At 57.6% G+C, this 12,030-nt stretch overlaps 1 protein-coding gene across 12 annotated transcripts in view; it reads left to right on the forward strand.

Moving 5' to 3' along the window:
• Nucleotides 1-12,030, forward strand: part of LOC135450812 (myomegalin) — a 36,067-nt gene that overhangs the window by 1,405 nt on the left and 22,632 nt on the right. For 5 of the 12 annotated variants that reach the window (XM_064719315.1, XM_064719318.1, XM_064719320.1 and 2 more), the window contains exon 1: nucleotides 9,578-11,087. In XM_064719315.1, the coding sequence (XP_064575385.1) occupies nucleotides 9,939-11,087 (1,149 nt within the window). In that variant the 5' untranslated portion in view covers nucleotides 9,578-9,938. Of the gene's footprint in view, nucleotides 1-246; nucleotides 445-2,455; nucleotides 2,603-5,593; nucleotides 5,653-5,813; nucleotides 5,993-6,419; nucleotides 6,531-6,940; nucleotides 7,018-7,849; nucleotides 7,977-8,051; nucleotides 8,207-8,475; nucleotides 8,594-9,577; nucleotides 11,088-12,030 lie in introns of those variants that run through there. The other 7 variants (XM_064719326.1, XM_064719324.1, XM_064719322.1 and 4 more) reach the window with 7 other exon arrangements.

Below are 12,030 nucleotides of genomic sequence, written 5' to 3' on the forward strand. Positions count from 1 at the left end.
TGCCCCGTGTGCAGGTTGGCAGCTGGCCGTGCCGTGCCGTGCCGTGCCGTGCGCTCGGTGCCGTGCTCAATGGGGACCTCGTTGCCGTGCCCCGTGTCAGGTCCGCGGCTGGCCGTGCCGTGCCGTGCCGTGCTTGCACACTCAGGCAGCCAGCGGCTTTGGGAACGGCTGTCGCCGCTCCTCCTCCTCCGTGGTGGCACTCCGCCCCTGCTGAGACATTTGTGCCAGCGAGTCAGCGGGGAGCTGGATGTGCCACGCTCGGCATGTGAGCTGCCACGCTCTCCCTGGCCCTTCCCGGCCCTTGGCACAGCCCCTCTGCCAGCCCGGAGCCGCTGGCACACAGTGGCTGCTGCTGAGCACGGGGCTGGGGCCTGCTGTCCATCCCTCCTCCCATCCCTCTGTCCGTCTGTCTCCCCGCGGGAGGTGATCCAGCAGCAGAAGGAGGTGAGTTGCTGTTGCTGGGTTCTAGCTCCCCGTGCTTTGGGGATGCTTTAGCCCAGGATGCTTTCCCCATGGGCAGCAGCCACTCTGACACAGCCCTGGCTGCCAGCCCTTCCCTGTCCCCTCTCCCGATGGCACCCCGGGGTGCAGTGCCGAGGAATGGCTGCAGTGTGATGCCCTGGAGATGCTGTGAGTCAGTCAGGGCTCAGTGCTCTGAGTCAGGGCCATGTGCTGCCCCTCAGGGCTTGGGGGTGGGTGGGCAATGCTGCCCAGCGAGTGGGGGGCCCCAGGGCTGAGCCCCCTCGTTCTGTGCTGTGCTGGCAGCTCAGCTCCGTGCTCCAGGCTGCCGTGAAAGGGCTCTTGTCCTCCTGCAGCCCCAGCAGCACTGCAGCGGCCTCCCCTTCACAGCAAACAAATTCCCAGTGTTGGGGCAGCGAGGGGGGAGCCCCCGCTCAGCCCAACGTGCCATGGCTGTGGCAAAGCCCTGGGCTCCTGCTGGCCCAGCAGTGCCATGGCCTGGCACGGGGCTGCCACTCTGGCTGGCTGGGCACTGCCCTGGGATGGCCCTGCCTCAGGGTGGCCCTGAGCAGTCACATTTTGTTTCTCTGACATAAGGTTATTTTTGGGTTGTTAGGAGCACTGCCAGGGTCCCAGTCTGAAGCATTGTAACCAGCACAGGACGGCCTGGTATCAGTCAGTTGGGTATTCCCCCGGATACTCTCACTCTGTCCTTCTCTTTGTTCTTTCCTTATCTGCTCTGCTTGTGTCACTGCCCCACCAGGGACAGCAAGCCCTTCTCTAGATAGGAATATCATGTTCTAGTGTCATTGAAAGAGTGGCAGCTAATGTCTACTGCTCTCTCTGGTTCTTCCAGCCCCTTTTGACACAGATTAAAAAGGGAACTGGGTACCTTTTTACTGTATACACTGAACCCCCATTTCCCATAAATATATATGGTATATATTTATGGTATATGGTACCACAGGTATATGGGATCAAGCTGATGGACAACTTTAGTTGTCTTAATAATAATTCTAAAGTTCCCAGAACGTGCTGTCACTCATTTATGTTAGGTAGATTCTGTCCATGTTCTGTTTTTTCTGTGGTTTGCAGGAGTACAGAGGTGGCTTCTTTAATCCAATAGACTCACAGCAACTTAACCTCCTGCTTGGGCCCCTGATGCTGGTATATAGGACAGCTCAAGGCTCACATTTTTCCTTGTGAAAAAGGAAAAACGTGGCCAAAACCCACATTTTGGGTGAAACCACCAAAGGGTATTGGTAAAATACCAAAGGGTATTTTAGTATTTTGTGGGCAAAACCACCAAAGCATATTCTCCAACCAAATAGATTAGAAGGATGGAGCACCTCTATGAGGGAATTTGAGAGAATTCTCTCTATGAGACAATTTGGCCTCTTCAGCCTGGAAAAGAGAAGGCTTCAGGGGGACCTGATTGTGGCATTCCAATACCTGAAGGCAGCCCACAAGAAAGAAGGAGGGAGACTTTTTACAAGAGCATGTAGTGACATGACAAGGGGAATGGCTTCAAACTGATAGGAGGAAGGTTTGAATTGGATAGTTGGAAAAAATTATTTACTGTGAGAGTGATGAGACCTGGCCTGAGGTGCCCAGAGAAGCTGTGGATGTCCCATTGCCAGAAGTGTTCAAGGTCAGGCTTGATGGGGCCCTGAGAAACATTGGCTGGTAGAAGATGGCCCTGCTCATGGCAGGGGGGTTGGAAGGAGATGATCTTTAAGATTCTGTCCAAACCAGGCCATTCTGGGATGATTCGATGATGATGATGATATTATTGATCTACTGATACATTGCAAAGTTTGGTGTGTCACGGTTGTGGCTAAGATTTTGCCAGGGCTTTATGAGCAATAGTGGGAGGGTGTTTATATCCCTGGAGCAGCCTAATAAAAACAAGCTGCACTCCCTTCCAGGTGAAGGTGAATGAAGCCTTGTTGTGTTCCTGGAGTGGAATCACAAAAAACATATATTTTACATCCAGGGCTGCCATCCATGGGTGGGGCACTCCCTGAAGCTCTCAGTTCCTCGATATTTGGCACAGCAGTGGTTAAAGGCTCGGAATTGGCATTGGCATCTCTCTTTCTCTCCAAATCTGGTCCCACCCTGTCTGTGTGCCAGTAATCAACAGGTAACTGCCATCTCCATTCAGTTTTTAGCCAAAGTGGTGAATTACATGGGGTGAAAGTTTGGTGAATTATCAGTTGGTGAATTACATGGGGAGTGGGCTCTGCAGCTGATTTATATATACATAAAAATGTATAATATACACATTAGCAGCTTTTAAATAAGGTACATTAGCAGCTTTTGAATGAGGGAGGGTAAGCACCCTCTAGGGTGAATGTGGGATCTGGATTTCTTTTAGGGTCAGGGTTGAACAGGAGGACCAAACGTTGCTCTGCATCAGCTGCCAGGTTTGGCTGCTCAGAACATTGACACCCAAAATGTTTTCATTGTGATCTTTTGTGCAAAGTGAGGGGAGGACATGTGCTTATCTCCTGGCAGCCATAAATCAGCCTTGGTGGTTTGGCACGTAGCTCTTGCTCTGTTCACTCCAGTGATTTCAGCTCTGTCCAGTTTTTCAGTGTCCTGCTGTGTTAATACTGGAATTTGTGTTCCCTTATCTATTAGAAATGGCATTAATAGCTGAGGAGGCCTGCCTGGAATCAGAATGTGTGGGCTGTTATTATGTGTGCACTGATAGGATTCCTCCTGCTGAATTTCAGTCCAGCCTGGTTTGTGGCCACAGCACTTTTCAAAGCGAATCAGATTGAATGGGATTGTTTTCCAGCTGTGATTCCCCACGATTCACCAAGGCTCAGTTGTCTCTTCTGTTTCTATAATGCATCTGCCTTCATACTCAGGGGGATTTGAAGGAGACAAAGAACCATCTTCCCCCAGTTTTCTGTCATTTGGGTCATCCCATATGTCTCCATCCTGTTCCTCAGGGAATATGATTCATTTTCTAATCTCTGTGATGTCAGGGGGAGCAGGAGCACACACAAGCATCATCTCTACCTTTTCTTCCAATTTTTTTTCTCCTTCTCTTCCTTGAAATGTTTCTGCAGTTGCTTTTCCCTATTTTCAGCTGTGGCCAAGTACATTTTAAGTTGCTCCTTTTCTGATTTCAAAGCAGTATATTCTACATCTGCCATTTTTTAGGAGAGAGGGTGCTCTGATTTTCCTTGTTGTTTTTCCAACACTTTTGGGCCCATTCTATTCCCTCTCAGGATGCTGCACACTTGTGTTAAGCCAATTAATAACAACAATAATATGCAGAAACTTAGCAAGGTGTCCGTGGCTTGGGACAAGGGAGAGAGGAGTAGCCCATTGACTGTCCCCAAGGTATTTTTGGATCTTCCTCCTAACCAGGTGAAATTCTTATCCCCCTTATGTACAGCCCAATCCTATCCCCCTCCTCCTGTGTTACATGTGGCATGATCTAGATGGAGAGTTGAGTAACAGAGTCATTTATGTGGCAGCATGTATTTCATTAGGCTTATTTGCACGTGCAGTGTTTTGTGTTTCATTATTTAAATAATCCTTAATCAGGAAAAAGCTACTTTTTTGGCCATGGTGTCCTTCAAAGTTCCACTCACAGGACTTTGTTCCGCTCTGTGCAGTTTTTCAGAGCCAGGGCAGGACAATCCTATCTCACAGGACCTCCTCCTTGGCCCAGCTCATCCTTTCTCTCTGTCAGCTGTGCACATCTCCCTGTGCAAAGTTAGCAGTGTAGGCTGGTGAGCCGTAGCCCTTGCCTGGCTCCTTGGTCATCACCCTGCAGCATCCCCAGGATTTGGGGTGTTGTACTGCCTCGATGGGTATTCTGTCTCTGGGCATTGTGTCTCCCTATGCATCAGGTGTTTGGCTGTGATCCCTCCTTGCTTGTTGTGCCTCTGGGTGTTGCCCTTTTGGGTGTCAAGCCTTGCATGTTATGGTTAATGTGCCTTTTTGGGTATTTTGCCTCCAGGGATGTCATGCCTTGGGATATCATGCCCCTGGGCACCATGCTTCCTTAAGTGTTGTGCATCCTGGTGCATCCTGAGTGTTGGATGCTTTGCCTCTGGGTGTCACACCTGGGGCACTGCTGCTCCTGGGGTGTCATGCCTCCAGAGGTCACAGCTCCCTGGATATTGTGCCTCTTGATCTCCTCAGGAGTCACACTTCTGGTTATTGAAATTTGGGTGCCTCTGGGTTCCACATCTCTGGGTAAGATGCCCCTGGGCACTGCACCTCTGGGTGCTGTGCCTGCAGGTACAAAACCTCTGGGTGCTTTGTCTCTGGGTATCACACTGGTTGTGGTGTGTGGCAGGGCACACAGCCACGCCTTAGTGCTGCTGTGTTTAGAGTCGTTGTGCCTCAGTTTCCCTCCATGACGGGTTGTTGCTGCAGGGTCTGTGGCACCCTGTGTCTGCTTCTCCTGCTCCCAGCCAGGTTGGCAGTGCTGTCCCTTGCTGCAAGGCTCTGGGGACATGGTCCTGGGGCCCCTATCATGGCTTGTGCCACAGGAACATGCTGGCCCACCTTGGCTTTTGGGGCTCAGCCTCATGCATGTGGGCCCACACTGATGCCGGGACAAGTGCCCACCACCCTGGGACCCTACCAAAAAGCTGTCAGGCTGAGATTATAAAATAAACATTCTGATTTCTTTAAAAGGAGAAAAACCCCAACAATCCAGGTGGTTTTTTTTTTTTTTATTTGTCGGGTTTCTCTTTCTTTCTCTTAAATCATGAAATGACTCACACATCTGAGCTGAAAATAAACCCAGTTACGAGCTGGAAAGCCATGGCAGCATGGAGGCACAGGGTCCCTCTGAGAGCAGCCAGGCCCAGCCTCGTGCCCCAGATCCCCCCTGGGGGCTGTGGGCTCTGCTCTGGGGGCTCAGGTGGCCCTGACAGGGCTGCTAATGGAGCTAAAGTGCTGCTGAGGGGACACTGCCATCTGCACAGCCCCCAGGGCCTCGTGTCTGCGCACTCAGAGCCTCTGCCCAGCGGCTGTGGGGAGGCACACGTGTGTCCCCACGTGTGTGCAGACACCAGTGGCACCCCGGTCACAGCGCAGGGTGGCACAGGGGGGGATCCCGGTGCTGTGTGTGACAGGCTGTGTGTGCTGCTCTCTGCAGGGACCCCTGCAGCAGTGACACTGTGCCAGCCGAGGTGCCCGGAGCCCCAGGCATGGCGGGTAAGGCACCCCGAGAGCCCCGGTCCCCTGCACCGCCTGGGGATGGCCGCGGGTTTCTGGGCCCTGAGCCGTCCCTTTGTCTCTGCTCTCCTCGGGGCCACACGAGGCGTGGAGCGGCCGCTTGGCTGGTCTGACTGCTGCTCGCCCTTGCTCCCTGCCAGCTTCCCAAGAAGGGCTGTGGGGTGACGGTGATGAGGAGCCCGTGCCAGCCGAGCCGAGGGGTTGCAGCGGCCCCGCGGGTGCCCAGCCCCAGCCTGACCCCTTGGCGCAGACGGGTCTCCTCCGGGACCTGGAGATGGGGCCCCTCGCCCACACACAGACCCTGCGGGACTTTGAGCAGGTGAGAGAGACCGCGGGGCGCTGGGACCCGCATGGCACCGCCGGGTGCTCGCAGGATTCGTGCCGGGTCCCTCAGTGACAGCGGCGGGGTGTGGAGCGCAGCAGGGGCGGCGGGGCAGGTGGCGGCGGCACAGGGGGCCGGGCCCGGCCGGGCGCCACGCTCCCCTCACCGCCCTCACGGCTGCGGCGCGTGGGGGCCTCCGGGGCTCGGGTTTCACCAACCCGCTGTCCCCGCTCCAGCGATTCCTCAAATAGCTCTGGGAGGCGGAAAAAAAAAAAGAGGAAAGGGAGAGCAGCGGGGCCAGCGACGGGAGCTGCGGGCGGGCAGGGAGCCTAGGCTGTGTCCCGGCGGCGCCATGTGAGGGGTGCCGGGATGCCCGCCTCATGGAGCGCCGGCCATGGCTAACGGGTACCGCACGCTCTCGCAGCACCTCAATGACCTCAAAAAGGAGAATTTCAGCCTCAAGCTCCGCATCTACTTTCTGGAGGAGCGCGTCCAGCAGAAGGGCGAGGACAGCCGCGACGATGTCTACCGGCGGGTGAGTGCCTGGAGGGGACGGGGTGAGCGGGTTTCCTCTCTTTTCTGGGAGGGAATGGGGTCGGGGGAGTGTAGCCGGGGGGGATGCCAGGGAGGGCTTCGAGCACTGGGGCTGGGGGAGCTGCTGTTGGGAGTTTGCCTTTCGTTTCCTCTGACAGGAGCGGGGAGAGGGTTGGGGAGGGCGTCCCCAGCCCGGAGTGGGTGACAGTGCAAGTTTGTGGCACACAGATGGAGTGGGTACACCCCATCCCGGAGCCGACAGGCTAAAATGCCACCTGTGCTACTCACTGACAGGAGCACCCAAAGCCTTGCCATGGCAGGGGGGTCCCCCATGCCACTTCTTCATTGCAGTGGGGTGGGGTGTCCAGGCAAGCCTGAGGGCATCCTACCCACCTCCTTCCTGCTCCATAGAACATCGAGCTGAAGGTGGAGGTGGAGAGCCTGAAACGGGAGCTGCAGGAGAAGCAACAAGCCCTGGACAACACATGGTGAGTGGGGCTGGCCAAGCCCCTCAGCCCGGGGCAGACATGGTGCCCATGGTGCCTGTGGTGGCTTTGTGGGCACGGACACAGGGGATGTCTGCCTGTACCCTGACCGTAGCAGGCAGTAGAGACACCTGCAATGGGGCTGGAGGGGTTTGCAATGGGGCTGGGCACCCACAGGGCTCCTCTTACAGCCCTGGCGCCAGCCAAAAATAAAGAACAGCACCTGTTTGGGGGGGGGAGGGCAGTGCCATGCCCAGGGGCCATGGCATGGGTGTCTCACCGTGGGGCACCGATGGCAGGGGGGCCAGTGGCACAGCAGTTGTGAGGCCCTGGTTTTGGGAGTGTGTGGTGGGTCAGAGCCTAAATACGGCTTGGTGCTGCCAGAGGAGCGGTGTCCCCTGGGCAGGACATGGGGGGGGCAGCCAGGCTTGAGGGCACCTGGAGTGGTACAGATCAGCCAGCCCAGCTGGTTTGGGGTGGAGGCTGTCACAAAGACTGTGCTGTGCCATGCTGTGCCATGCTGGACACTGCCAAGCCACACCGAGCTGTGCCATGCCATGCCGTAGCAGGCTGTGGCACACCGTGCTGTGCCAGGAGATGCCATAGCAGGCTGTGGCACACCGAGCTGTGCCATGCCATGCCGTAGCAGGCTGTGGCACACCGTGCTGTGCCAGGAGATGCCATAGCAGGCTGTGGCACACCGTACTATGCCAGGAGATGCCGTAGCAGGCTGTGGCACACCGAGCTGTGCCATGCCATGCCGTAGCAGGCTGTGGCACACCATGCTGTGCCATGCCATGCCATAGCAGGCTGTGGCACACGGTGCTGTGCCCAGCAGGGTGGCTGCAGAGAGCCAGACCAGCCGCAGCCAGGCTGTGCTCCGGCAGCAGTACGAGGAGCGGCAGCGGGAGTCGGAGCACGTCTACGAGCTCCTGGAGAACAAGATCCAGCTCCTGCAGGAGGTGAGTCTCAGGGGATGGTGGGGGACGGGCAGGAGGCAGGGGTGCTGCCTGGGGGCTCACCCTGCTGCCATGCAGGAGGCCAGGCTGGCACGCAGTGAGGCCGAGCAGGCCACGGCGCTGGCCAGAGCTGAGGCAGAGAGATGCCGGGAGCTGACAGGGAAGCTGAAGGAAGCAGCGAGAACAAAGCAGGAGGACAGCAGCAACAATGGCTGTGGCTCCATGGCCCAGAGGTAGGTGTCCCAGACATGTCTCCTCTATGCTGCCAACCTGTGTGCTGTGCCAGTTCTTGGGGACTACCGAGGAGCTTGTGATGTGCGTGACTGAGGGGCAGTGCATATCTGGTGGGATGCAATGGGGGAGAGCTGGTCTGTGGGAGAGGTGGCAGCAGTCCCGAGGCTGCTCTGCTTTGCCCCAGAGATTGACCTTTGCCAGCTGTCCCCAGTGTCATCCCATGGCCATCCCAGTCCCTGAGCATCCCATGCCCTTTTGTGGCTTTCAGGAGGATCGAAGAGCTGACCCGAGAGCTGGCTGCCAGCAACCAGCTCGTGGAGATGCTGTCAGCAGAGAAGCGTGACCTGCAGCAGTGCCTGGAGGGGTCGCCGGTCATGGAGGGGCAGGTAAGTGGGCAAGGGTGGGGAGACCCCAGGGAGGAGCTCATCCACCCAGGGCTTGGCTGGTTGTTGTCATCCCTGTCCCCTTCTGGGGCTGTGGCCAGGGCTGTGCTGTGTTCAGCCTGGCAGGGTTGGGTGATTGCCAGGAGCTGGGAGGAGCAGGGGGGCTCGGAGGACACGGTATGAGCTGTCAGGGGACGAGCCACCAGCCTGTGCAGTCCTTCTGAGGGTGTTGGTGCCGCTTGCTCCCGTCTGCCATTTAAATCCCAAGTCTTAAAATACCCCTGGCAGCCTGGCGTGGTGCCAGGCAGGATTTCGGGGCTGTGAGAGATCAGAGCGGCATGTTCCTGGCAGCTGCACAGCTCTGGCCGCGCTGCATGTTGGTGGCACGGCGCTGTCCCCAGCAGCCGCGGGCTGTCAGTGCGAGAGCTCCTGCGGGGACGCTGCTGTGCAGGTGCTGGTGGCACTGTGCAGGTGCTGGTGGCACTGTGCTGCGGGGACGTGCCCACCCACACTGCCTGCTGCGGCTGGGCACTGGGCACGGCACTGGGGGCGCAAGGATCCGGCACTGGGAGAGGTGCTGGCATTGGGATGGGGACGTGGCACAGGCACTAGGGTGGGGACCTGGCACTGGGACAGGCGCTGGCATTGGAACGGGTGCGTGGCACAGGCACTGGGGTAGACATGGCACTGGGACAGGCACTTGCATTGGTGCCAAGCGCTAGTGTGTGTGTGTGTGGCTCTGGCACTGAGACTGGATCCCTGCGCTGTCGCGTCCCGATCGATCACTGTCGCCTCTGTCGCGACCCCCGGCGCTGCCCGTGTGTCCGGGCGTGGCGCAAGCCATCACTGCGCATGCGTAAGCGGGCGTGGCAACTACATGTCCCGGCCGGCCTTGCGGATCCTGCGCATGCGCGGGAGGCTGGGCTTGGCCGCCATCTTGAAATCTGAGCCAGAAGCCGGGCGCCGCCGTGGCAGGAGCATCCTCGGCTCGGGGCGGTGGGGCCGGGGCGGGACGGGAGGGGCGGCCCGCGGTGAGGGGCAGCCCTGGGGACGGGGGCTGTGAGGAGACACGGGGCAGCATCGGGGGCTTGAGTTGTGAGGCGAGGGGGCAGCATCGGAGGGGAGGGGCGGGGGGAGCAGCCCAGGTGTGGCTGTGAGGATGTGAAGGAGGTGGCGCAGGGTGGGATGTTTCTATTGAATCAAGGTTTCCGGCGTGTGACCTCCCTAGAAAGAGGGGATTGGTGCGGTGAGACGTGCCGGCGGGCTCAGGGATTGAGGGAGATGTGCTGACTCGGGAAGGTCTCCTGAGAGCCCGCAGAGTGGGTTTGTGTGCCGGGAGGGAGGGAGGATGAAGGAAAACTGCCGGATCTGCGGCCGGGAGCTGTGCGGCAACCAGCGGCGATGGATCTTCCACACGGCGGCCAAGCTGAACCTCCAGGTGCTGCTCTCCCACGTCCTGGGCAGGGAGCTGTGCCGGGACGGCAGGTCCGAGTTTGCCTGCAGCAAGTGTGCCTTCATGCTGGACCGCATCTACAGGTTCGACACCGTCATCGCTCGCATCGAGGCCCTCTCCATCGAGCGCCTGCAGAAGCTGCTGCTGGAGAAGGACCGTCTCAAGTTCTGCATCGCGAGCATGTACCGCAGGAACAACGACGACTCCAGCACGGAGGACAGGGCTGGGGAGGGGACCGTGGACCTTTCCAACCTGCCTGATGCGCGGTACGCTGCCCTCCTCCAGGAGGACTTCACTTACTCGGGCTTTGAGTACTGGATGGATCAGGAGGAGCACGGCCTGGAGCCGCACAGCTGCCACGGCTCCGAGGGGGCAGGGAGCCGCCCGCGGCGCTGCCGGGGCTGCGCTGCCCTGCGTGTGGCCGACGCCGACTATGAGGCCATCTGCAAAGTGCCCCGGAAGGTGGCCAGGAGCATCTCCTGCGGGCTCTCCAGCCGCTGGTCGGCCAGCATGGGCAACGAGGAGTCGTCTGTGTGTGATGCGGCCGAGTCCACCTGCTCCAGGGTGGCTGTGGATGGGGACAGCATGGAGGAAGGCACGCCTGCGTCCTCTCTCGAGTCTCTGGACACCACGGTGGAGGCCAGCCCTCCGCAGCAGAAGGATGAAGATGCCGATAAGGGGCTGAAAGGGAATGGGAAATGTGACGATTTCTCGGATGATCGCGTGACCCCGAGCTCTTCCCTGAGCGGGAACAGGCTGGAGCTGGCCCTCAATTTGATCAAGACTTTGGACTACAAACCCCTTCAGAGCCCCCGAGGCAGCAGACTGCCTATTCCTGTGAAGTCCAGCGTGCCCCCTCCCAAGCTCAGCCATGACTTGGCAGATGGCAGTGCTTCTGCTGGCTTAGCATGTGCTAGTTCTTCCTTCATGAACACAGACAGAAAATCGTTTTCCAGAGCTCCTTTGGGCCTTCCCCTGGAAATTTCCGAGCTGCAGGAGCTGTGGGATGACCTCTATGAGGATTATATGCCGCTGCGGGTACAGGTAGAGGTCACGGTGCCGCCCTTCCATTGAGCATTGTCCTCGTGGTCCAGTGCCGAGCCCGCTGGGGATTCTTCTGTGCTGAGATAATGCAGCCAGCCACGTGTGGCTGATCAGGGGCTAAGAATAGGCAACTCGGTCCTTTTTAGGTGTGCTGCCTCTCTCCTCAGTCATTCTGTTGTCTCCTGTGTTTCCTCCCGGTGTTCTGGGAAATGAACCTTCCCCCCCTCCATCAGCCCTCCCTGACACTGCAGCCTGCTAGGTGGGTCTGAGCTCTTTGTCGTTTTCCTGCTGAGAAAACACCACTTTCACTTCATCTTTAAGCTTAAAGTCGGCGTGCCTTTTATCCACAACTACAGGGAGTATTTTAAGCTTCTGGGCATGTGTTTTGCAGCAGGTGTGTTGTCTTTGTGCCTGAGTAATGGTAGGAGCGTGGGGAGCGCCTGCCTCCAGCCCTGCCTCTGCAGGTCAGGCCTCCACCTGCCCAACGTGCAGAGCCACCCAGGCATCTGTGGCGTGTGCCCTGAGGAAAAGGTGTTTTCCTCGCAGGTGGATTTGTGCCAGAGGATGACTTTAGGGTTGGTATTCAAGATAATTGGTTTATTTTCTGATCCTTTGGAAAGATCTATCACTTAGTGGCAGGTGTTGTTGAGAGGGGATGAAAGCTCCTGCTTTTGGGATGCTGTTATCTCTCTTGATAGCAGTCCTAGCTTCAGGTTGCCTCTGTTTAGCTGGCTTTAATGAAATGTCCTTTAGTATGCTGTCAAAAAGCCGAATTCACTTCTTTACCTCATCCAGTAATGAATAGAAGGCCTCAGTCAGGTTCAATTGTGGAATATCCGTGTCAGCCTAATTGCATTCCCATTAGCAGCCTTAGTGCTGCCTAATGCTGTAGGTAGCCTGGGGGATTAGGGAAGTGCTCGTTCATTTCTATGGCAACTGTGGC

The sequence above is a fragment of the Zonotrichia leucophrys genome, chromosome 8 (genome assembly GCF_028769735.1).
Source record: "Zonotrichia leucophrys gambelii isolate GWCS_2022_RI chromosome 8, RI_Zleu_2.0, whole genome shotgun sequence".
In the NCBI taxonomy this organism is placed as follows: Eukaryota; Metazoa; Chordata; class Aves; order Passeriformes; family Passerellidae; genus Zonotrichia; species Zonotrichia leucophrys.